The 23254-nt window shown below is 43.8% G+C and overlaps 1 protein-coding gene across 5 annotated transcripts; it reads right to left on the bottom strand.

The window, feature by feature from the left end:
* Positions 1-83: 83 nt before the first annotated feature.
* Positions 84-22049, bottom strand: armc6 (armadillo repeat containing 6). Of its 5 annotated transcripts, none has more exons than XM_073068116.1 (8): positions 21884-22049; positions 20931-21076; positions 15774-15853; positions 12818-13394; positions 10773-10918; positions 5677-5808; positions 1589-1726; positions 84-767 (listed from the first exon to the last, which is right to left on the bottom strand). In XM_073068116.1, the coding sequence occupies exons 2-8, from the start codon at positions 21049-21051 to the stop codon at positions 555-557; spliced, it is 1407 nt and encodes a 468-aa protein (XP_072924217.1). In that variant the 5' UTR covers positions 21052-21076; positions 21884-22049; the 3' UTR covers positions 84-554. The 5 variants fall into 5 exon arrangements, with proteins under 5 accessions (XP_072924217.1, XP_072924219.1, XP_072924220.1 ...); XM_073068118.1 differs by lacking the exon at positions 21884-22049 and adding an exon at positions 21821-21842; XM_073068119.1 differs by lacking the exon at positions 21884-22049 and adding an exon at positions 21732-21812 and having other exon boundaries at positions 12824-13394.
* Positions 22050-23254: the final 1205 nt, after the last annotated feature.

Genomic DNA, 23254 nt, shown 5'->3' on the forward strand with positions numbered 1-23254 from the left:
CCAGCCTGCTGAGTTCCTCCAGCATTTTGTGTGGGTAGCTCTGATTCTAAGGTGTTAGGTGACTGCAAGAGAGAAACTTGAAGTACGGTGTTAAAGGATTTAATAGACACACATGGAAGGAAGTTACCTTGAAACATTTCAATTCTTCAAACGTTTTCCACTCTGCTACTGTACCTCCATGGACAGCACAGTGCAGGTGGGTCACAAAGCAATGGAATATCCAAAGTACATTACCTGCCGCACTGAGGGAACGTTCAGATGTGCTAACTTTCGGTAGAAATTGTAGGGTGAAATGCCTCCTCGTCGTGTGTCCTTCTATCTCTCTGTCTCTCTTCAGTGGAGTCTAGGGTAAGGGGACGTGGGGGAGTGGAGGCTGTTCAAATTTTAACTCATTGTAATGATGCAATCACCCCAGAGATGCCCTAGTTTAACTCAACCACATCTCAGATGGTCAGCGAGAAGTGTTGACTAAACCAGCAATGAATATCTGAGCTGGAGGTGTATTGCCAGGGGGTTAATGTCTTGGCCGATTCCAGTGTGATCTCTGGGAGAGATTAACGGGAGATGTCACCTTTCTGTCCCGTCCAGAGCTCCCGAAGCTCCAAGCTGCAGCCCAGGTCTCTCAGGGCAGCTTTGGCCAGGTCCTCACAGTCCTGGTGCGTAGCCTTGGCCTGTCGTATTAGCACCTCTGCTCCCATCTCAAGGATCGACTGCGAAAAGTCAGGCTTCCGTGCCACCAGGTTCCGCAGCAGCATGCAAGCCTGCTTCTGCAAAGAGGACAGGTTAGTCAGTCTCAATGCTGCTTCCAGAATGGAGTCCTCCAACACTCCTGCACACTGTGCATTCAACAGCCCCATTCAATGCCAGCAACAAACACCCCTAACAATATTCTCCCAATAAGGTACAGAAAATGCTGGAGCAACTCAGCAAGTCAAGCAGCATCTACGGATGGGAATAAACTGTCAATGCTTTGGGCTAAGACCCATCATTAGAACTGAAACGTTGACTGTTTATTCCTCTCCGTAGATGCTGCCTGACTGGCTAAGTTCCTTCAGCATTTCTGTGTGTTGCTGTGGATATCCAGAATCTTTTGTATTTATAATGCTCTCCTACTCAATTATCCACGCCTTAAATCTCACACCTCCCAATCACATTCTCCCACTAACCACCAACGTCCCTTCATTCCCTCATCAGGGAGGAGACTATGTAGCATCCACACCAGGACCACCAGACTCAAAAAAGTTACTTTCCCCAAGCAGTAAGGCTGATCAACACCTCCACCCACTAACCACCACTCCACACCCACAACCACCACTACTTAATCATTTCCTGTCAGTCATCTTATGGACAGACACTCCTGTGCCTAGCATCACTTTTATGGACATAAAATCCATAAAAGTGGACATAAAATCAATATATATAAGCTATATAAAGTATTTACAATATATTCATTTTTAACTATTATTCTATTCTTAATTTATTGTGTTTTTTTGTGCTGCATTGTATCTGGAGTAACAATTATTTTGTTCTCTTTACACTTATGTACTAGAAATGACATTAAACAATCTTAAATCTCCTCAGACCTCACCTGCACGTTTACTTCAGCTGGGTGGGACTTCATCGCCTGCAGTGTCAAAAATGCACCCCCAGCCTCCATGATCACCTGGCAATTCTCCGGCTTCCGCAGAGCAAGCATGCTCAAGGCTGCACAGCCCTGCTCACAGACCTGTATGAAGAGAAGAAAGAGTGAGTGACAAGATCACATCTCCTTTGCCAGGGTAGCAATGCGAACCACAGCATGGATTTCAACTCAAATCTTGCTCCTTCCAACTTTCCAAATCAGCACACGGAACAATCCATACCAGGGACCTCACATCCATACCAGGGATAGTTGATATCAGATACCAGGGACAGCCAATATTAGACACCTTTCACCCATACCGAGGACAGCCAAACCAGAAACCTCACACCCACACAGGGAACAGCTGATACCAGAGATGTCACACCCACACCAGGGACAGCAGATAATAGCCTAACAACCCATATACATTTGGGATGTGGGAAGAAACTGAAGCAACAGTAGAGGACACAGAACATGCAAAATACACACAGAAAGCGGCAGAGGTCAGGATTGAAAATGTTTGGCTCCAGTGGTGAGGTACAACTCCACCAGCAGTGTCACTATGCTGGTCTTCATTAGAAAAAGGTGTTTGCCTTTTAAGGAAAATCAAGTGAGGGTTGTAAACTGGAATTAATTATCAACTGACTGTGATACCAGCAAGGAAAGCGAATTAATTTGAAAAGCATTACGTAGCTACCAAGGAAGGTGAGAGTGGTGGAGATTGTTGATAGAATGGTAATTCTAGGAGGTGTTTCTACAGTGTATATAATCCTAGGAAAGTTTCTGTGGTGGCGTGCAAATACCTTTCTACCTCAGCATTTCAGAAATTACTTATTAAACTATATGGCACATAATATGCAGTCCAGGATTAGAATATAGACCACTTCAAACCAGAACCAGCTCCTTGACCCACGATGTAGTGCCAACCCGTTAACATACTCCAAGATCAATCTGCTTACACGGTGGCCAGTGCCCCCTCCACCAACCCTCTACAGTTTGAGGTAGCAGGGACACAGGTCATAAGAGCAATGTGAAAGTGAATTCATAGACCATGGAAAAATGTCAAAGACCAATGAGGAATGTCACAGTCGATAGTAATGGAGTATTAACAGGATTTTTAAATATGCAGCTTAATGTAAAATAAATCAGAAAAGCTAAAGCTTTGCCTGAATTTACTGATTACACAGGAGTGAAGAAAGATGAAATTTCAGCATAGCTCATTACTGCCAACCATTGTTCACCGTGGGTAAGCTCATGTTAACATAAGAGACCCCACCAGTGTGGTTACTCCTTGAACTGAACTTTCACTGGAGGAAACATGGCATTAACTGTGACATAATAATTCTGTTTATTGCTAGACAAGTTTTAACATCATAGATAGTTACAGAGAGAGACAATTATTATTTATTTATTTATTCTTCTATATTATGCATTGCATTGAACTGCTGCTGCTAAGTTAACAAATTTCAGGACACATCAGAATCAGGTTTATTATCACCAGCATGTGACATGATATTTGTTAACTTAGCAGCAGCATTTCAATGCAGAGCATAATATTGAAGAGAAAAAAATAATAAATAGAATAAAAATAATAATAATAAATAAACAAGTATATCAATTACATATATTAAATATATTTTAAAACATGCAAAAACAGAAATACTATACATTAAAAAAAAGTGAGGAAGAGTCCAAAGATTCAATGTCCATTTAGGAATCAGATGGCAGAGGAGAAGAAGCTGTTCCTGAATCGCTGAGTGTGTGCCTTCAGGCTTCTGTACCTCCTACCTGAAGGTAACAGTGAGAAAAGGGCATGCCCTGGGTGCTGGGGGTCCTTAATAATGGACACTGCCTTTCTGAAACACCACTCCCTGAAGATGTCCTGGGTACTTTGTAGGCTAGTACCCAAGATGAAGCTGACTAGATTTACAACTTTCTGCAGCTTCTTTCAGTCCTGTGCAGTAGCCCCTCCATACCAGACAGTGATGCAGCCTGTCAGAATGCTCTCCACAGTACACCTATACAAGTTTTTGAGTGTACTTGTTGACATGCCAATCTCTTCAAACTCCTAATGAAGTATAGCCGCTGTCTTGCTTTCTTTATAACTACATCGATAATGTTGGACCAGGTTAGAAACACAGATACCTTGACACCTAGGAACTCGAAGCTGCTCACTCTCTCCACTTCTGATCCCTCTATGAGGATTGGTATGTGTTCTTCCGTCTTACCCGTCCAGAGTCCACAATCAGCTCTTTTGTCTTACTGACATTGAGTGCCAGGTTGTTGCTGTGGCACCATTCCACTAGTTGACATATCTCATTTCTGTACGCCCTCTTGTCACCACTTGAGATTCTACCAACAATGGTTGTATCGTCAGCAAATTTATAGATGGTGTTTGAGCTATCCCTAGCCACACAGTCATGTGTATACAGAGAGTAGAGCAGTGTGCTAAGCACGCACCCCTGAGGTGCACCAGTGTTGATTGTCAGCGAGGAGGATATGTTACTACCAATCCACACAGATTGTTGTCTTCCTGTGTAGGAATTCGAGGATCCAATTGCAGAGGGAGATACAGAGGCCCAGGTTCTGCAACTTCTCAATCAGGATAGTGGGAATGATGGTATTAAATGCTGAGCTATAGTCGATGAACAGCGGCCTGACGTAGGTGTTTGTGTTGTCCAAGTGGTCTAAAGCTGTGTGGAGAGCTATTGCGATTGTGTCTGCCGTTGACCTATTGTGACGAAGGGCAAATTGAAATGGGTCCAGGTCCTTGCTGAGGCAGGAGTTCAGTCTAGTCATGACCAACGTCTCAAAGCATTTCATCACTATAGATGTGAGTGCTAACGGGTGATAGTCATTAAGGCACATGCCGGTGATAATAAGCCTGATTCTGATTCTGCATTCTTTTTCCATTGAGGTTGAGTGAGACTGCACTCAATGGGTTAAGGATGGAAGATAAAATGTTTAAAGGTAACATGAGGAGAAATTTCTTCAGTGTCTGGTGAGAGCATGAATGAGCTGCCAGCGCAAGTGGTGGCTGCAGTTTCGAGTTCAATGTCTGAGAGAAGTTTGGATGGGTACTTGGAAGGGAAGGCTATGAACAGCAATGGTCCAGATGCAGGAAAATGGGACTAGGCTATTTAAATGGTTTGGTACTGAATGGATGAGCTGAAGATCTGTTTCTGTGCTGTAATTTTCGATGACTCTGACCTATCTTTGGAAGGTGTGAGGAAAGCTAAAAAGTTAAGCCATGCCTCTGTACGACTTTATTTCTTGGAGCATACAAGACTGAGGGGTGACCTTCAGAGTTGTAATAAAATCATGACAAGCGTAGAAAGGTTGAACTCTGCCACAGATGGTCTCAAACCCGGCTGCAAAAGGAGGAGGGTTGGGCATGGGGCTAGCAATCCCATTCTGTAAAAACCCAGAGCTACAGAAATACAAAGACCTCAATCCTGAGAGAGGAAGGATACAACAAGAAGATGGGCTACACCTGGAGACAATGTGGAAGACTGGCCCAGGAAAAAGGACTCTGGCGAGCTACTGACAGAAACCTATGCCCAGTAGAAGAAGAAGATAGGTGGAAGACATAGTCTTTTTCCCAGGGCACAGATTTAAGGTGAGAGGGGAAAGATTTAAAGAGGACCTGAGGGGCAACTTCTTCACACAGAGGGTGGTGGGAAGACAATGAGCTGCAGGGGGTGGAAGACAATTACAACATCTAAAAGACAGTTAGACAGGAACACGGACAGGAAAGGTTTAGAGGAAATGCAGGCGAACAGACAACATGGTCAGCATGGATGAACTGGGCCGTAGGGTTTGTTTCCTTGCTGTACAACTGAATGACTATGTCACATCAATAAGATTAGCCTGAACTTAGCATGGCCAAGCGGTAGTTCAACGCTGTGAGAGATTTGGAAGATTATATATAAATGCTAGAATAATTGTGAGAAATTAATCTCCACACCCCCCCCCCCCCCAAATCTTAGCAGAAGAGGCCTGGGCTTGCTTCCCCTGCTGCAACCCCCCAAACTTACACTGTGAAAGTGCAGTACCTGTGGACTTCCCATGTGACGGTTCATCGCCAACATAATCAGGTCCGTTCCTCCAGCATTGACGATCGCATCCTTAACCTCGTCATTACCTGCGATAGCTCGAAATGCACCCAGCACCTGCCTAACCAGCTCCTGCAATTTGGGGGGGGGGGGGGAGCAGAGAAACAGGAAGGAAAAAACAAAATCAGTCATTGTCATTTCTGCCACAGTGGTGCAGGTCTCATTCGGACAGAGGTTACTATGATAGCCAGCATGAGCACACTGTGTCTTAGGGGTGCCATGACAGTGTAGCAGTTAAATAAAATGAAACAAAAAAGGCAGGGCCAGTATATTTGCACATGGCCAGACAGATTTACCAACTTCAAACATGCCAGCATAGCCTGAACAGGAACTCCCTCCAGACGCACAAATGGTTAAGCAGCCTCACAGTCTCCCAGCTATTCTACTACAGGATCAGCTATACTGAACTGGGTGTTATGTAATGACCAAAGGCGGTTAGGAAACTTAAGGTAAAGGAACCCTTTGGAGGCAGTAATCACAATATGATTCAGTTCAACTTGAAATTTGACAGGGAGAAAGTAAAGTCTGATGTAGCAGTATTTCAGTGGAGTAAGGGAAATTACAGTGGTATGAGAGAGGGCTGGTCCAAAGTAAACTGGAAGGAGATGCAGGGAGGGATGACAACAGAGCAGTAATGTCGTGAGTTTCTGGGGAAAATGAGAAAGGTGCAGAACAGATGTATTCCAAAAACAAATAAATACTTAAATGCTAAAATAATACAAATAGAAATTCAAAGCTAATGTAAAAGCAAATGAGAAGGCATACAACAAAGCAAAGATGGAGGATTGGGAAGCTTTTTAAAAGCTACAGAAAACTAAAAGGATCATTAGGAGGGAAAGATGAAATATGAAAGCAAGCTATCAAACAATTATCAAGGTGGATAGAGAAAGCTTTTTCAAATATATAAAAAATGAGAGATGAAAGTGGATATAGGACCGCTAGAAAATGAGGCTAGAGAATAACGGGGACAAGGAGATGGCAGATGAACTAAATTAGTATTTTCCATCAGTCTTCACTGTGGAAGACACTAGCAGTGTGTCAGCTGTTGAAAGGTGTGAGGGAAGAGAAATGAGTGCAGTTACTATTACAAGGGAAAAAAGTGTTCAAAAAGTTGAAAGACCTAAAGATACACAAGTCACCTGAACCAGATGAACTGCACTCAAGAGTTCTGAAAGAGATAGCAGTAGATATTATGGAGGCATTAGTAATAATCTTTTAAGAATCATTGGACTCTGGCATGGTTCCAGAGGACTGGAAAATTGCAAATGTCACTCCACTCTTTAAGAAAGGAGGGAGGCAGCAGAAAGGAAATTATAGACCTGTTAGCCTGACCTCAGTGGTTGGGAAGATGTTTGAGTCAATTGTTAAGGGTGAGTTTATGGAGTACTTGGTGACACGGAGCAAGATAGAACAAAGTCAGCACGGTTTCCTTAAGGGAAAATCCTGCCTGATGAACCTGTTGGAATTCTTTGAGGACATTACAAGTAGGATAGATAAAGGGGATGCAGTGGATGTTGTACATTTGGACTTTCGGAAGGCCTTTGACAAGGTGCCACATATGAGGCTGCTTACCAAGTTAAGAGCCCATGGTATTACAGGAAAGTTATTGGCAAAGTTTAGACATTGGCTGATTGGTAGGAGTTATCAAGTAGGAATAAAAGGATCCTTTTCTGGTTGGCTGCCAGTGACTAGTGGTGTTCCACAGGGGTTAGTGTTGGGACCGTTTCTTTTTATGCTGTACATCAATGAGTTAGATGATGGAATAGATGGCTTTGTTGCCAAGTTTGCTGGTGATACAAAGATTGGAAGAGGGGCAGGTAGTGTTGAGGAAACAGGTAGGATGCAAAAGGACATAGACAGATTAGGAGAATGGGCAAGAAAGTGGCAAATGAAATACAATGTTGGAAAATGCATGGTCATGCACTTTGGTAGTAGAAATAAATGTGCAGATTTTTTTCTAAACGTGGAAAAAATCCAAAAATCTGAGATGCAAAGGGACTAGGGAGTCCTTGTGCAGAACACCCACAAGGTTAACTTGCAGGTTGAGCTGGTGGTGAGGAAGACAAATGCAATGTTAGCATTCATTTCAAGAGGTCCAGAATGTAAGAGTAGGGATATGATGCTGAGGCTTTATAAGGCACTGGTGAGGCCTCACCTTGAGTATTGTGAACAGTTTTGGGCTCCTGATCTAAGAAAAGATGTGCTGGCTTTGGAGAAGGTTCAGAGGAGGTTCACAAGGATGATTCCGAGAATGAAAGGGTTACCATACAAGGAATGTTTGATGGCTCTGGGCCTGTATTCGCTGGAATTCAGAAAGATGGGGGGGAGTCTCACTTAAACCTTTCCAATGTTGAAAGACCAATACAGCGTAGATGTGGAAAGGATGTTTCCCATGGTGGGGGAGTTTAGAACAAGAGAGCACAGCCTCAGGATAGAGGGGTGTCCATTTAAAACAGAAATGCGGAGAAATATCTTTATCCAGAGAGTGGTGAATTTGTGGAATTTATTACCACAGGCAACTGTGGAGGCCAGGACACTGGGTGTATTTAAGGCGGTGACTGATAGGTTCTTGATTGGCCACGGCATCAAAGGCTACGGGGAGAAGGCCAGTGAGTTGGGTTGTAAAGGGGGAAAAGAAAGGATCAGCCATGATTGAATGGTGGAGCAGACTCGATGGGCCAAAATGGCCTAATTCTGTTCCTATGTCTTATGGTAATTCAGTGTCAGCCATAGTCAGTGCTCTCGACCTGCTGGTCTTGGTCACGGAGAATGGGGTTGAGAGACAATAAATCAGCCATGATGGAATGCAGGAGCAGACTCAATGGGCTGAATGGTCTAATTATGCTTCTGACTTATGGTCATCTGGTCAAACAAGGAATTGGTCAACTGACTGGTTCTACGCCAGAATCACAACTCGTCCCGTCCAAAGTTTCCCACCACTTATGCCTTCCTTTTCCTCAAAATGTGAACCTCAAGTTTCTGGTTCATTTTCTTCTCAACACCAGCCGCTTTTCCAGATGCTGCCCAGCCACCTTTGCTTTCTTTCCACTCCAGCACCAGAAGTATTTCCAGTTGCCAGACCTCTACACGCACTCCACCATGGACAAGCCCAGTTGGGAAAGGAGGAGGGTTGTATTGGGCTAGCAACCCAAACCCGTAAAAACCCAGAGCTACAGAAATGCCAACAGAAGCTGCAAAGGAAGAGGAATAATCTTTGAAGATGGGTTACACCTGGGAGCAACGTGAAAGACTGGCTCAGATTACAAAATTCTGGCAAGCTGCTTTCGGCACTCAATGTAGTGGTGATGGGCCTAAGAAGACCTCTACACTTACAGTCTGAAAAAATAATCTTTACTGCTTTCCTTTACCTTCGTAGGTCTTCATTAACACCTTTCTTTGAATATAACTTTCAATCCCCTCCAAGTCACTCTCTCATGATGTGTTGGGATATTTGTTAATTAAATTTTAATTGCAATTAGATATGAATATTGTGTAAAATTAATCAGATCACTCCATTGCATGCTAGAAAGCACACCACTGTAGTGTAGTGATTAGCAGGACACCATTACAACTCGGGACGTCTGAGTTTTGAGTTCAACTCTGATGTCATCTGCAAGGAGTGGGTTTCCTCCAGGTGCTCCAGTTTCCTCCCACAGTCCGAAGAGGTACAGTTTAATTGTCCTGTGACTAGGTTAGGGTTAAATCGAGGGTTTCTGGTGGAGTGGCTCAAAGGACCTGAAGAGCCTATTCAGCACTGTATCTCAATAAACAAACAATAAATAGCAAAGTCTGAATACCCTTCCTTCACCGATATGGACACAGCTCATAAGGGTTTGCTGAGACCATTGTCAACCAGATTTCTAGTGCTTGGGAGAATTGCTACACATTTAATTGATTACAGCAGTGTACACTGGATAAATTCCTCTGTTGATAACTATTGCAAACTAATACATTTTTGTAGTACTGTAGTACTATTAGTAATGTTCCAATTTGTTCTGTATTTCATGTAAATACATAATTTGTTAATCAGTTAGTCTTTTTTATACCTTTTTAACTAGTTTGACACTTTGGCTGATTGGAGCAGCCACTTGATTGGGCCAAAATGTACTGGCCCTGATGTGTCACAAGTCACTAGAATCTACTGTATTTTTAAAAAACTCCCAACTCCTAATTCATCTTATCAGTGAATGCTGTAAATGCCAACCCTGGGCATTCTCTCTTCTCCCCTCTCCCACTGGGCAGAAGAGACAAAAGTATGCAAGTACATATTATCAGGTTCAAGGATCACCTCTACACCACTTTTATAAGACTATTGACTGGACCTCTTGTACAATAAAATGGCCTCTTGTCTTCATGATCTACTTCATTATGATCTTGCACATTATCATTTATCTGCATTTTTTCAATTGTTCAAAATTCAAGATTTAAGTTTATTTGATGGCTGTACAAATGGTGTTCAGCTCACTAGTCCACAGGGTTTACTCACTTCAGTGCTGAGCTGGCTCTGTGGCTGTGGACTCTGTCATTAATGTTCTGTGTGCTATTTGTTTTTTTTTTATTGCTTGTACAGTTTGTTCTTTTCTCCCCCCACACACTGGGTGTTTGACGGTCTTTGTTGTGTGATGTTTTTTTTTAAAAATGGGTTCTATTGTGTTTCTTTGTTTTGTGGCTGCCTGCAAGAAGACAAATCTCAAGGATGTATACAGTATACTGTACATACTTTGATAATAAACGTACTTTGAACTTTGTACATTTTTTTTCTGCATTGCTATTGTTTTATCTTGCTCTACCTTGGTGCACAGTGCAATGATTTAATCTGTCTGAACTGTACGCAAGACAAGGTTTTCAGTGTATCACGGTACGTGTGACAATAATAAACCCATACCAGTTCCAATTTAATCCCCTGGCTTTGAACAACTCAACACACAGAAATATCCTCCCTATATCTGCCCTAATGAACCCCTGCTTAATTCTGAGACCCTTTATCAGGTCACCTCTTATCTAGCAGTGGTAGAAATGAAGGAGTGGTTCCACACCCGATGCTCGATGCAGTCAGCCAGCAGAGCCACCATGAAGTTCAGACCTCCTAGATCCACAATGTCTTGGCAGAACTCATTCCTGACAGCAAGACGCGACAGAGTGCAGCACAGCTCACTGAGGACAGTGGGGTTTTCTGTGAAAGCTGTATTAGAGAGAAGATAATTGTAATAATAAAACATCTTTCACTATGCTTTACAATCAATGCATTGTTGTAATACAAGTATGCAGCCTAATTAATTTGGGCACATCAAGCTCTCAAAGTTTGCCACTATTACATGCTAATTGAAACTCAGTTACAGACACTGTTAGTAAATGTACTGTATGGGGATGATACCTAGTTGTGTGAGGAGAAAGATCCTTGGCTTATATGAATCTTGAGCTGGATAGTGGATGTGGCTACCACAAGACATAGGAGCATAATTAAGCCATTCCGTCCATCGAATCTGCTCTGCCATTCCATCAATGCTGACTTATTATCTCTCTCAAGCCCCATTCTTTGGCCTTGTCCCAGTAACCTTTGATGCACTTAATAATCAAGAACTTATCAACCACCACTTTAATTATGCTCGATGTCTTGGGCTCCACAGCCATCCACGGCAATGAATTCCACTGATCCATCACACTCTGGCTAAGGAAATTCTTCCTCATCTCTGTTCTAAGTGGACATCCTTCTATTCCGAGGCTGTGCCCTCTGGTCCTAGATTCCCCCACTAAAGAAAACATCCTCTCTACAACCATTCTATCTAGCCCTTTCAATATGTTTCAATGACAACCCCCCCCCCCACCCACCCAATCTTCTAACCTTCACCGAGTACAGGCACAGAGCTATTAAATTCCTAGGATCATTCTCAGGAATGTCAATAGACAATAGACAATAGGTGCAGAAGTAGACCATTCGGCCCTTTGAGCCTGCACCACCATTCTGAGATCATGGCTGATCATCTACTATCAATACCCAGTTCCTCTGGACCCTCTCCAATGGCTGCACATTCTTTCTTAGATAAGGGGCCCAAGACTGCTCATTATGCTCCAAGAAAGCAACTAAGTCAACCTCTCACTCAATGGCAGCCAAGGAGCTAATTATTGACTTCAGGAGGAAAGTGGAGGTCCATGAGCCAATCCTCACTGGGGAATCAGACGTGGAGAGTGTCAGCAACTTTCAGTTCTTGGGTGTTATCATTTCAGAGGATCTGTCCTGGGCCAAGAACATAAATGCAATTAACAAAGAAAAAAATGGCAAGAGTTCTAATTCCTTAGAGGTTTGCGAACATTTAGCATGACATCTAAAAGTTTCTGCTTTTAGAAAATTCTATAGAAATGCAGTGGAGAGATATTGACTGGTTGCATCACAGCCTGGTATAGAAATACCAATCCCCTTAAATGGAAAAACCTACTAAAAGCAGTGGATATGGCCTAGTCCATCACCATTAAAGTCCCCCACACCATTAAGCACATCTACACAAAACACTGTTATAGAAAAGCAGCATCCATTATCAAGGACCCCCACACCCCTGGCCAGCTCTCTTCTCATTCTGCCAAAAGGAAAGAAATGTAGGAGTCTCAGGAACCATATCACCAAGTTCAGAAACAGTTATTACCCCTCAACCATCACCTATTGAACCAAAGGGGATAACTTCACTTGCCCATCATTGAAATGTTCCCACAAACAATGAATTCACTTTCAAAGACTCTTCATTTCATGTTCTCAATATTTATTGCTTACTTATTATTTATTTTCTTTTGCATTTGCCCAATTTGTTGCCTTTAGCACATTGGTTGTTTGTCTGTGCTGTTGTACAACAAATTGTGCAAATATAAAAGAAAAAACAAAATAATAATAAATAAATGATATTGAGCACATCTAAATGGACAAGGAACTCAAGCACACTAACTCACTGTTTTGCTCTAAATTTGCATAATCGTTTGTAATTTATAATCTTTTATTATGTATTGCAATATACTGCTGCCACAAAACAAAAAAAAATCATGACTTTTGTCAGTGATATTAAATCTGATTCTGATTCAATAGGTGAATTAGTACCGGAACCTTTTGCAGCTTCGATGATGACCTGAAGTCCGTTGTTCTCCATCACTATCATCTTTGCGTGATCATGGGCGTGGCCAAAGGGCACTCGGATGTCATCGTCATAGGTCATGACCCTTAGGACACCAGCCGCCTCTCTGACCACGTCAGCACTGGTGCCATGGCTGACGATAGCACCAGTCAGCAGTGGCAACACACCGCACTGCACCAGGTCCTGCCGGTTTTGCTCGTGCTTCAGGCAGCTGTGATGAATGGCACGGAAGGTGGCTGCATTCAGAACGGCTAGCTCCTGATGCTGCTTTAAAATGTCCAGGAGGAGGTGCTGGCCCTCCAAGTCCAGGAGGTCCGGCTGACCGTCCAGAAGAGCAGCCAAGGCCTGGACTCCCTTCAGCAGGCGTTGGCCATCGGACATCATTGTTCTGCAGGAGGACAGCACCGTGGCGTAAGCAGACTTCTCAGCTGCCAGATGGCGGTGAGCAAAATTAAGGCTGCACTGTTCGGTAAAATTAGTCAGGTGTTCCTCCATTTCATCGAGAGCCAACATATCCAGAGCTTTCTGAAGATGATCCAGTACCTATAAACACACAATCAGTCAATTGATAACTCTAAAACAACTTGTGCTTATAAAGAACTACTACCATAATATGGGATGACAGAATAGCACAGCAGTTAGCGTAATGCTATTGGGGTGTATGGGGTATCCAGGGAGGGTATCACCACTGATGAAGGGGCTTGTTGTGTCCATTCCTGGGCAACTCACTCACCTTTGGTCGCCACCGGACACTCAGCTCTCAGCTGTGGCTCCGAGTAGCTGTTTACATGTCACAGCAGAAACATACCAGTACACTGCTTTGACAGGTGGGTTAAACCAGCTGAGGGTAGCCAGTAGCCTCATACCCTAGTGAGATGGGACATGCCTGTCGTAAATATGAAGTCAGCTCCAGCGGACTGGGCAGATGAGATCCAACGACCAAGAAGGCAGTTTTGCAGCACTTCATGGAAACATGGCAAGGCACAAAAGTAGTCATGGTCATCCAATGCAACCAAGGAAGACTCCATTTGTGACGACTTTTTGTACCACTGGACCCAGACTTCCGACGTTGAGAGAGTGGCACTGCCCCAGTGCAATGGCCTTTACACTTTAAAAGCTCTCCCGCACACGTTTCACTGTCATTGTTGGATACGACAGCGCCACCAACCCAGGTTCAATTGCCACCACGGTTTGTTTTTCCCACGACCACTTTCCTCCAGATGCTCCGGTTTCCTTCCATGTTCCAAAGACATTCAGGTTAGGGGCAGTAAGCTGTGGGTATGCTGTGCTGGTGCCGGAAGCCTGGTGACACTCGTGGGCTGACCCCAGTGCATCCTCGGACTGTGTTGGTCATTGGCACAAACAGTGCATTTCACTCTTGTGTTTCAATGTTTCAAAATAATAAATAAAACCAATCTTAAAAAAAAACATGTCACAGAACCTGCTGATAAAATTTGACAGAGGAAAGGGTCAACAATATCACTTGACGCAGGACAGTCAAGTATTATCATCACAGAAGAGAGGCAATGGAGACTAATGAAGAGATTCACACACAAAATGCTGGAGGAACTCAGAAGGTCAGCCTGCATCAATAGAGAGGAATAAACAGTAGATGTTTCAGTCTGAGACCCTCCATCAGGACAGGAAAGGAAGGAGGAAGATGCCAGAATAAGGTGGAGGGAAGGAAAGGAGGACAAGCTAGAAGCAAGTGGGTGAGGGAGGGAGTTGAAGTAAGAATCCAGGAGGACTAGGTGAAGAGCCTGATAAGAGAGGAGAGTAGACCGTGAATGAAAGGGAAGAAGGAGAGGCACCAGGGGGAGGTGATCCGCAGGTGAGGAGAAGAGGTAAGAGAGGCTAGAAAGATTGTCTCCATTGAAGAGTCCGTGGGTTTCCTGCCATAGTCCAAAGATGTACTGGTTAGTAGGTTAATTGGTCATTGTAAATCATCCTGTGTTCAGGCTAGAGTTAACTAGGAGGGTCGCTGGGTGGTGGGGCTCATTAGGCTGTATTTCTGAATAAATAAATAAACAGGATCACTGAAGAGGGCAAAGAGGGAACAAAGTGATGTGGTTGCAGTAGTAAGAGATGCAATTACCAACTCAGACCACAGAGTCTGATTGCAGAGAGAAACAGATTATAAACATGCACGAGACTGAGAGACGTAGATGAGGAGAAAAGGCATACAGTGGACAGCCACAGAAATTTGTCCAGAGCGGGAATAGCTAATACGAGGGGATATAATTTTAAGGTTATTGGAGCGGTACAGGGTGGGGGAAGAGAATGTCAGAGGTAGATGTTTTTAAAAAAACACAGTGGGTGGAAGAAGTGTGGAAAGTGCTACCAAGGGTGGTGGTAGATGCAGATACGTATATTAGGGACATTAGGAATGCAGTACCAGGCGAGAGCATAGGGCAGATATGTTAGGGACACTTAAGAAACTCATAGATAGGCATGTGGACGATAAGAAAAATGGAGGGCTACGTGGGAGGGAATGGTTAGATTGATTTTGGAGTAGGTTCGGAATGGTTAGATTGATTTTGGAGTAGGTTAAAAGTTCAACTCGTCATGACTGAAGAGAGGCTGAAGAGCCTGTACTGTTCTACATTCTATACAGATAAGACTGGTGGAAGTGGCAAGAGCATGTGTTAATTGTTAATTAACAATGGAAAGGCAATTAGTGATGAAGCAGCAACTGAAGTGTTGAAGATAAATGTTTTAAATCAGACTAGGCAGTGATAAAATTGTTCCTGGTAGTCAGATATTTGAGTGGGCCGGGTTGGTGAGGTGATTTATTTTATTAAACTTTAATTTTAGAAAAGGAAATGCTAGCACAAGAACATTTACCAAATGTACGTTTTTTTAAAAAATTCAATGGGTTTATTTAAATCACAGGTGAAACGTGCTCTTTGTGCATACTCTTACCTGTAGGACATGGTGCTTCGGGTTGCTATCATCAAATGTAAAATTCTGCACAGTTTTCACCACATTGACAAGATCAACACCTGTAGGGAGACAGAGGAAATTAAAGGCTCCCAGCATAGAGGCAGTATGCGTCTTGCCCAATGGGTATTTGTTCAATTACTCTGCCCTGAACATTGAAAGCTGCTTGGTTGTATTGTTTAGTACGGCCATTTGAATATTGTAAGAACGTAAAAAACTGCACACTACCCAGTACATCACAGGCTCATCCCTCCCCAACATCAGTAGTATTTATAAAAGGCAACATCCATCAAAAATCCCATGTCACCTTCTCAAAGCTCCCATTGGGTAAGAGGTGCTGAATCTGAACCTGATGTCCCACACCACCAGCAACATCTACCTCCTTCAACCATTCAGTGCTTGAACAAGCTGGCAAAACCTTAAACTCCAGTTTAGCAACACAGTGAACACTTTGATAACTTTGCACTGAAACAGGTTTATTATTGTTCTAATTGTGTTCTTTATTGATTTCCACACATGACAGTAAACTCAATGACTTTATCAATAACAGATAATGAAAATCTGAAATAAAAACAAAGAAAAACACTCAGGTCATGTAGCTCTATTGAAAGAGAAGCTAATTCATCTTATCTAGTAAAAAGAGAAAATAAGTTTGTTTTAAATCCAGAGCAACACACAGAAGATTCTGGAGAAACTCAGCAGACCAGGCAGCATCTATGGAAATGAATAAACAGTCGACGTTTTGGGCCAAGACCATCAGGACTGGAAAGGAAGGGGAAAGATGCCAAAATATGATGGGGGGAGGTGAAGGAAGAAATTACAGGGAGGGCAAGGTGGGGCTGGATAGGACAAAGGGAAAACACAAAAATAATCAGACAAATCTGGGTTTTTATGATGCCTGTATAGCAGATGTTCGAGAATATTGGTTGTTAATCACATTAATATCCTGATACTTTCATTTCAATTTTACATGTTACAGGACACGCCCGCTTCTCTTTGCTGCCATCAAGGAGGAGGTACAGAAACCTGAAGACACACACTCAACGTTTCAGGAACAGCTTCTTTCCCCCGCAACCAGATTTCTGAACAGACAATGAACCCATAAACATGACCTCACTATTTTTTTGCACAACTCACTTAATTTGATTTTGTATATACAGATCTTATTGTGATTTCTAGTTTTATTTTAAAATTATAGCTAATGTAAAACAACACATTTCACAACATATGATATTAAACTTGATTCTGATTTGCTCAATATTCTGGAGAAATCAGTGAGTTTATGGGAGCAGAAAAGAGAACTCTGGTGAATTTAGGAGCTTGGGAAAATGGCACTTGGTGATTATAAAGGGAGCACTGTGAGTACAGTGAGACTGCTGGGTTGAAAGGGAGCACAGCCCTTGAACTAAAGTGAATTATAAAGACACAGTGTAAAAAAAACAATGCTTGGCAAGATATTTTGGCAAAGTAGAAGAATGCGCTTGAGCAGAAAACTGATCCTAATGCGCCAACCATCAGGATCACCAAACAATCACACCCTAGAAATACTGGAGGATTTCTGTTAGGGTGAGACCAGGGGCACCTCCACTTCCTCAGGAGATTGAGACACCGCCCACACCCCCATTCTAACTCATTTTACAGGACATCTGAGTCCTGACTGTGATTTGAACCAAAAGGCATCTGACAAGGATTGCAAGGACTGCTGAGAGGATCATCAGGATTGTGAGGGGCTGCTAACAGGATCATTGGGATTGCAAAGAATTGCGAGGACTGCTGAGAAGTCTCTCTTCCACCATTAGAGACATTTATCAAGTGTGCTGTATACACAGGGCCCTTAGCATTGTCAATGATCCTTCCCACCTGTCCAACAATCTCTTTGGCCCCCTACTATCAGCCAGGAAGTACCGTAGCACAAGGACAAGAACTGTTAGGTTGGAAAACAGCTTCTTCTACTGAACTCCCTGCCACCACCCGGGTCTCAGCGTGTATGAAGTGCAGGTAACATTATACTGTTTACTTTTTAACTTGAGTCATAAATTCACCTCATTATTTGTAAACTTATTTGTAGTAATATTACTTTGTGTTGTGTGTAAGTACTGTGTTGTGCACGTTGGTCTGGAGCAACATTGTTTCGCTTGGCAGTATACATGTGGTTCCTCAAGGTTGTTATATCTGGGGGTGGTAATGGGGACAAGCTCGCACTACCTTTTAATTGCTCCCAATGGCATACACCTCTGACAACCAAGTCCAGCCACTGGCCTTCTCGTGTGGTTTAGCTACAAAGCCCGGTGGAACCGTTTCTACTGACAGGAGAAGGGACAAAGGCGGGTTAGTGGTGCCTTAAAACCAATCGCTTCAGGCAGACGGGGCTCATCAGACATTGTTGGCAGCTCATCTGGAAGAAGGAAATCTCTGGTCTCAAACCTCCACTGCCTTGTGGCTATACACACTCAAGGGGAAGGCTTCAGGAGTAAACCCTAAGGGAAAATCCAGAGCTGGAGCCCCTAAAGCAATTCTACATTGAGTACAATATTGACTGGCAACTCCTGTGATGCTGCTAGTGCCGAACTGTATCGGTCTCCGTTGTTCCTTTGGGTTCATCAGATGCGTGAAGAGGAGGAGCTTGCTACATGGGCAACAGTTTGCTCTCCATATCATACTGCCCTGGCTTGCATATCTAGAGAGCCAGGATTCAATATTCATGGTCAACTCTGACCGAGGGAGGCCTCATACTCAGACAAATATCAAGTTCAAGTTCAAATTGATTTTTATTATCATTTCGACCATAACTGCTGGTACAGTACACAGTAAAAATGAGACAACGTTTTTCAGGACCATGGTGCTACATGAACAATACAAAAAGTAACTGAACTACGTAAACCAACACAAAAACTAGACTACAGACCTACCCAGGACAGCATAAAGTACACAGAACAGTGCAGGCATTACAATAAATAATAAACAAGACAATAGGCACAACAGAGGGCAGTAGGTTGGTAGTCTGATGGCCTGGAGGGAAATCTGTTACGTAAATAAACAGCTGAATGGCGGCGTCCGGGGATTCAGTCCATTTCTGTCCTCTCGGCGAGTATTTCGTTGCCACAGATGTAGTCCAATTTAATGTCCATTGGAGAGCAGAATGGACGGGAGAGCCTGCTTTTTTCCTGGCACGGACTCCCGCCCACTCGCCTCACTTCCGCTTCCTCGCACACCGCCTACGACGTCCCCAACTCTGGCCACCGGCATCAGACAACTCCCAGGACTGCAGGCCCGATTCCCTCAGCAAGCCGAGGTCGCACATCTAACCAGCAGATTTTCATGAAGGTTTGTTTTTGGGCGATCTCTGCATTGTAGCAGTATCTGGCGATGGTAGATAGTTGCTCTGTTATTCATTGCCCTAAACCCTAATTGTGCCTTAAAATTAAATTTTAATTTAAGATTAAAGTTAAAAAACTAAATTAAAGTTGCACCAGATCCGAAAGGTCGCTGCTGCCGTGTGCTGCGCTGCCTATATGTGTAGGGTTGAATGACAATAAAATGAACTTAAACTTGAGTTGCTGTGGTGTGAAGCTGTTGATGGCCAGCTAGTCGATAAATTAAAGAAGCTGGTTAGAAAGAGAATATTAACAGAGGAACAGGAAAAAGCTGTGAGATGCAGAGCTGTAGGTAATGCCCAGCAGGTCCAGATGTACTACTGTACAGAGAAAAACTAAGTCAACCTTACTGGTCAAACTGCTGGAGGAACTCTGTGGATTAAGCAGCGTCTGAAGGGGGAAAAGAAATTATTGAGGTTTCAGATGAAGACCCTGCATCAGGTGTGAATGGTGCAGTAAAGAAGAGGACAGAAGGAGTGAGACAGTGGAAGAAGCACATGGAATTTCAGGGAGGTGAGGGTGAAGGTGCCGATACAGATAAGTGGGCCACATGTCCTGAAATCTGGAAACTAAGGAAAAAGTGATAATGGGAACCGTTAAAGGAGAGAACCAGATGGAGGAGAGATAAATGGGTGAACTGTGGGGGTGGTGAGTGGGTGGATGGGAAGGGCCAAAAATGGGAGGTGGGGTACTGGAAAGGAGGGAATGAAAAGGGAACAAAAATGAGAACATGAGGAAGCAGAGAAAGAAGAAAGGAGGTAAGAGCACTGAAACTGGAAAATTCAATGTTTACACCACTGGCTTGTAGACAATTCAGATGTTAGATAAGGAGTTGTCCCTCTGGCACTGGAGAGGTTAAGGGACAAATAGGTTGGTGAGGGAATACGAAGCAGAGTTGAAATGGCATATAACTGGGAGTTGAAAAGGCCGCATAGGAGTCAATATCACAGAACAACCAGACAGTTTGAAAATGAACAGGGTTCCCTGAAATTGAAAACTTTGAAATCAAATTCTGGTCTCCATACTTGAGGAAGGATATACTGGCTTTGGAGGCAGTGCAGAGGAGGTTCACCAGGTTGATTCCAGGGATGAAGGGGGTAACCTGTGAGGAGAGATTGAATCGCCTGGGACTATACTCTCTGGAGTTCAGAAGAATGAGAGGGGATCTTATAGAAACATACAAAATTTTGAAAGGGTTAGATAAGATAGTAGGAAAGTTGTTTCCATTGGTAGGTGAGACTAGAACTAGGGGACATTGCCTCAAGATTCAGGGGAGAAGATTTAGGACAGAGATGAGGAGAAACTGTTTTTCCCAGAGAGTGGTGAATCTGTGGAATTCTCTGCCCAGGGAAGCAGTTGAGGCTCATTCACTAAATATATTTAAGATACAGTTAAATAGGTTTTTACATAGTAAGGGAATTAAGGGTTACGGGGAAAAGGCAGGTAGATGGAGCTGAGTTTACGGACAGATCAGCCATGATCTTATTGAATGGTGGGGCAGGCTCAATGGGCTGATGGCCTACTCCTACTCCTATTTCTTATGTTATTAAGTTCCAAACTCTATTAACAGCCATAGTGGAGGGTGATGGGTTCTTCCACAGGGCAGGAGGCCACTGACAGGTCAGGGTGGAAGTGGGTGAACAACTAAAGTGGCAGAGATGTGGAAACTCTGAATGGCCATGCTGAACACCCAATGTGCATTTGATATCTCCAAAGAGGAGGAGGGATTCAAAACAGGGAATGCCAGGATAAAGACTTCACCTACCTTGTGACTCAAACTGTTGTATTGCCTCTTTCAAAGCCTCCTCTGGTTCCATCTCAAAGTCAATCATGTTTTCTCGCACCACATTATCAAATGTCTCCTGAGTAATTCGTCTGCTCGCCATTCTTCCAGAATTTCACTTTCGGCAACTGTGATAAGATTGCAAACTAAATGTACATGAACGAAATTTAAAAATGTTTACTTTTTTTTAAAGAATGTTGAAGATTTAACTAGGACAGGTATGTACATCTTTTTTCAAATATTTCAAGGTGGATATATATTTCAGACACCCCCACCCCTCATATAGCTTAATCTAGTCTACCACAGCTTCAAGTTGCAGAGGAATGGAAGGTTGGGGTGAGGAAGGGAAGGCCGGGCCGGAATGGGTTAAGGGGATGAGGGATGAAGGAGATCGGGGAGGCCGGGCCGGAATGGAATGAGCTGGGGTGGGGGGGGGGGGGGGAATGAGTGAAATCGGTGAGTGTGCTGGCAGGGTTGGGGGTGAGATAAGGAGGATGAGGGATGAGATATTAGGGAGATCGGGGAGGCCGGGCCGAGATAGGATAGGGGGGGTGAGGGATGAGTGAAATCGGGGGGGGGGTGTGCTGGCAGGGTTGGGGGTGAGATAAGGAGGATGAGGGATGAGATATGAGGGAGATCGGGGAGGCCGGGCCGAGATAGGATAAGGGGGGTGAGGGATGAGTGAAATCGGGGGGGTGTGCTGGCAGGGTTGGGGGTGAGATAAGGAGGATGAGGGATGAGGGAGATCGGGGAGGCGGGCCGGGCTGAGGGAGGCGTCGGTACCTCCACAAACAGCTAGATGAATTGCCCCCTTCACCCACTTCAGCACCGCCGACTGTGCAACACCTTTCCCTTCCCCTCTCCCCACCCACCGGGTCTCCGTGAACGGCCGATTGGTTCCTATGCAAGCCGGAACATTTGCCAAACGCACTCACTTCCGGCTCTATTCTTAACGGTACAAACACGACAGAAGAGAGGGCAGTAAACACAAAAGACTGCAGATGCTGGCGTTAAAGCAAAACGCTGGAGGAACTCAGCAGGTCGGGCAGCATCCGTGGAGACAAACAGTCAGCGTTTCGGGCCAAGGCCCTTCGTCAGGATGGGGACGACAGAAGAGAGGGCAGGTTTTGTCTCTGCGGGGTCACACTAAGTTCAAGTTCAGACCGAGGTGCACCACTCAGAACATATACTGTAACTCACACATTTAACACAAAGTAATATTTCCGCAAATAAATTAACAAATAATAAGGTGCATTTACGGCACAAGTTTTAAAGTAAACAGTATAATACTACCGGTGCTTCGTGATGGGACCTGGTAGGGAGCTCGGTAGTCTCCGACCTAGGGAAAGAAGCTGTTAGCCTTGTCCTAATGCTATGGCATCTCTTGCCTGATCAGTGGGGGTCATACTGCCCTCGCAAAACGGTGGAGGAACCAAGCAGGTCGGGGCGGTGTCTATGGAAAGAAATGAACAGCGAGCGAGACCCTTCATCGGGACTGCATGCCAAGGCACGGAAGATGGGAAATTGGGAAGTCACTATTTAGAAACGGTGAGTAGAATTGGTTGCCCGGTATCAGGGGGAAGGGAACTGATTCAGCCACAAACGATGCTATAAACATACTTAGTAAATATTAGTGGGATTAAATAATTTTAGACAAAGTGCCACATAAGAAGCAGATGCATGAATTAAAGCCTCTGGGTTTGGGGGTAACTTACTGGCAGAGGTTGGGAACTAGTTAACAGACAGGAGAAAGAAAACAGGAAGGAAGTTTTTTTTCTCTCTCAGAGGGGGCAGTAGTAATCAGTACAGTACCAGAGGGATCAGTGATTGGGTCCCCTTCCATAAGGTATAGGAACAAATTAGGCCATTTGGCCCATCGAGTCTGTCCACCATTCCATCATGGTTGCTTTATTATCCCTCTCAACCCCATTCCCCACACTGTACAGCAGTGGCCAAACAGTGAGAACACAAAACTGGGTAAGATTGTAAATCATAAAGAGGAAGCAAAGCAAAGACCAGGTGATCATATGGGCAACAACAAAACAATTTGGTAACGTCTGAACACAGAATACTGCAGCACCATGCAAGGCCTTTGGCCTCAATTTGACCCAACCTCCTGACCACCAAATACAACCCTGAGATTCACTTTCTTGCAGGCATTCACAGTAAGTACAAAGAAACACAATAGAATCAGTGAAAGACCTCACTCAATAAGATGAACAAACAACCAATTTGCAAAAGACAACCTGTTCAAATACAAAAGGAAATAATAATAAATAAGGAATAAATATCAAGAACATGAAATG

This window comes from Hemitrygon akajei, chromosome 16 (genome assembly GCF_048418815.1).
Source record: "Hemitrygon akajei chromosome 16, sHemAka1.3, whole genome shotgun sequence".
In the NCBI taxonomy this organism is placed as follows: Eukaryota; Metazoa; Chordata; class Chondrichthyes; order Myliobatiformes; family Dasyatidae; genus Hemitrygon; species Hemitrygon akajei.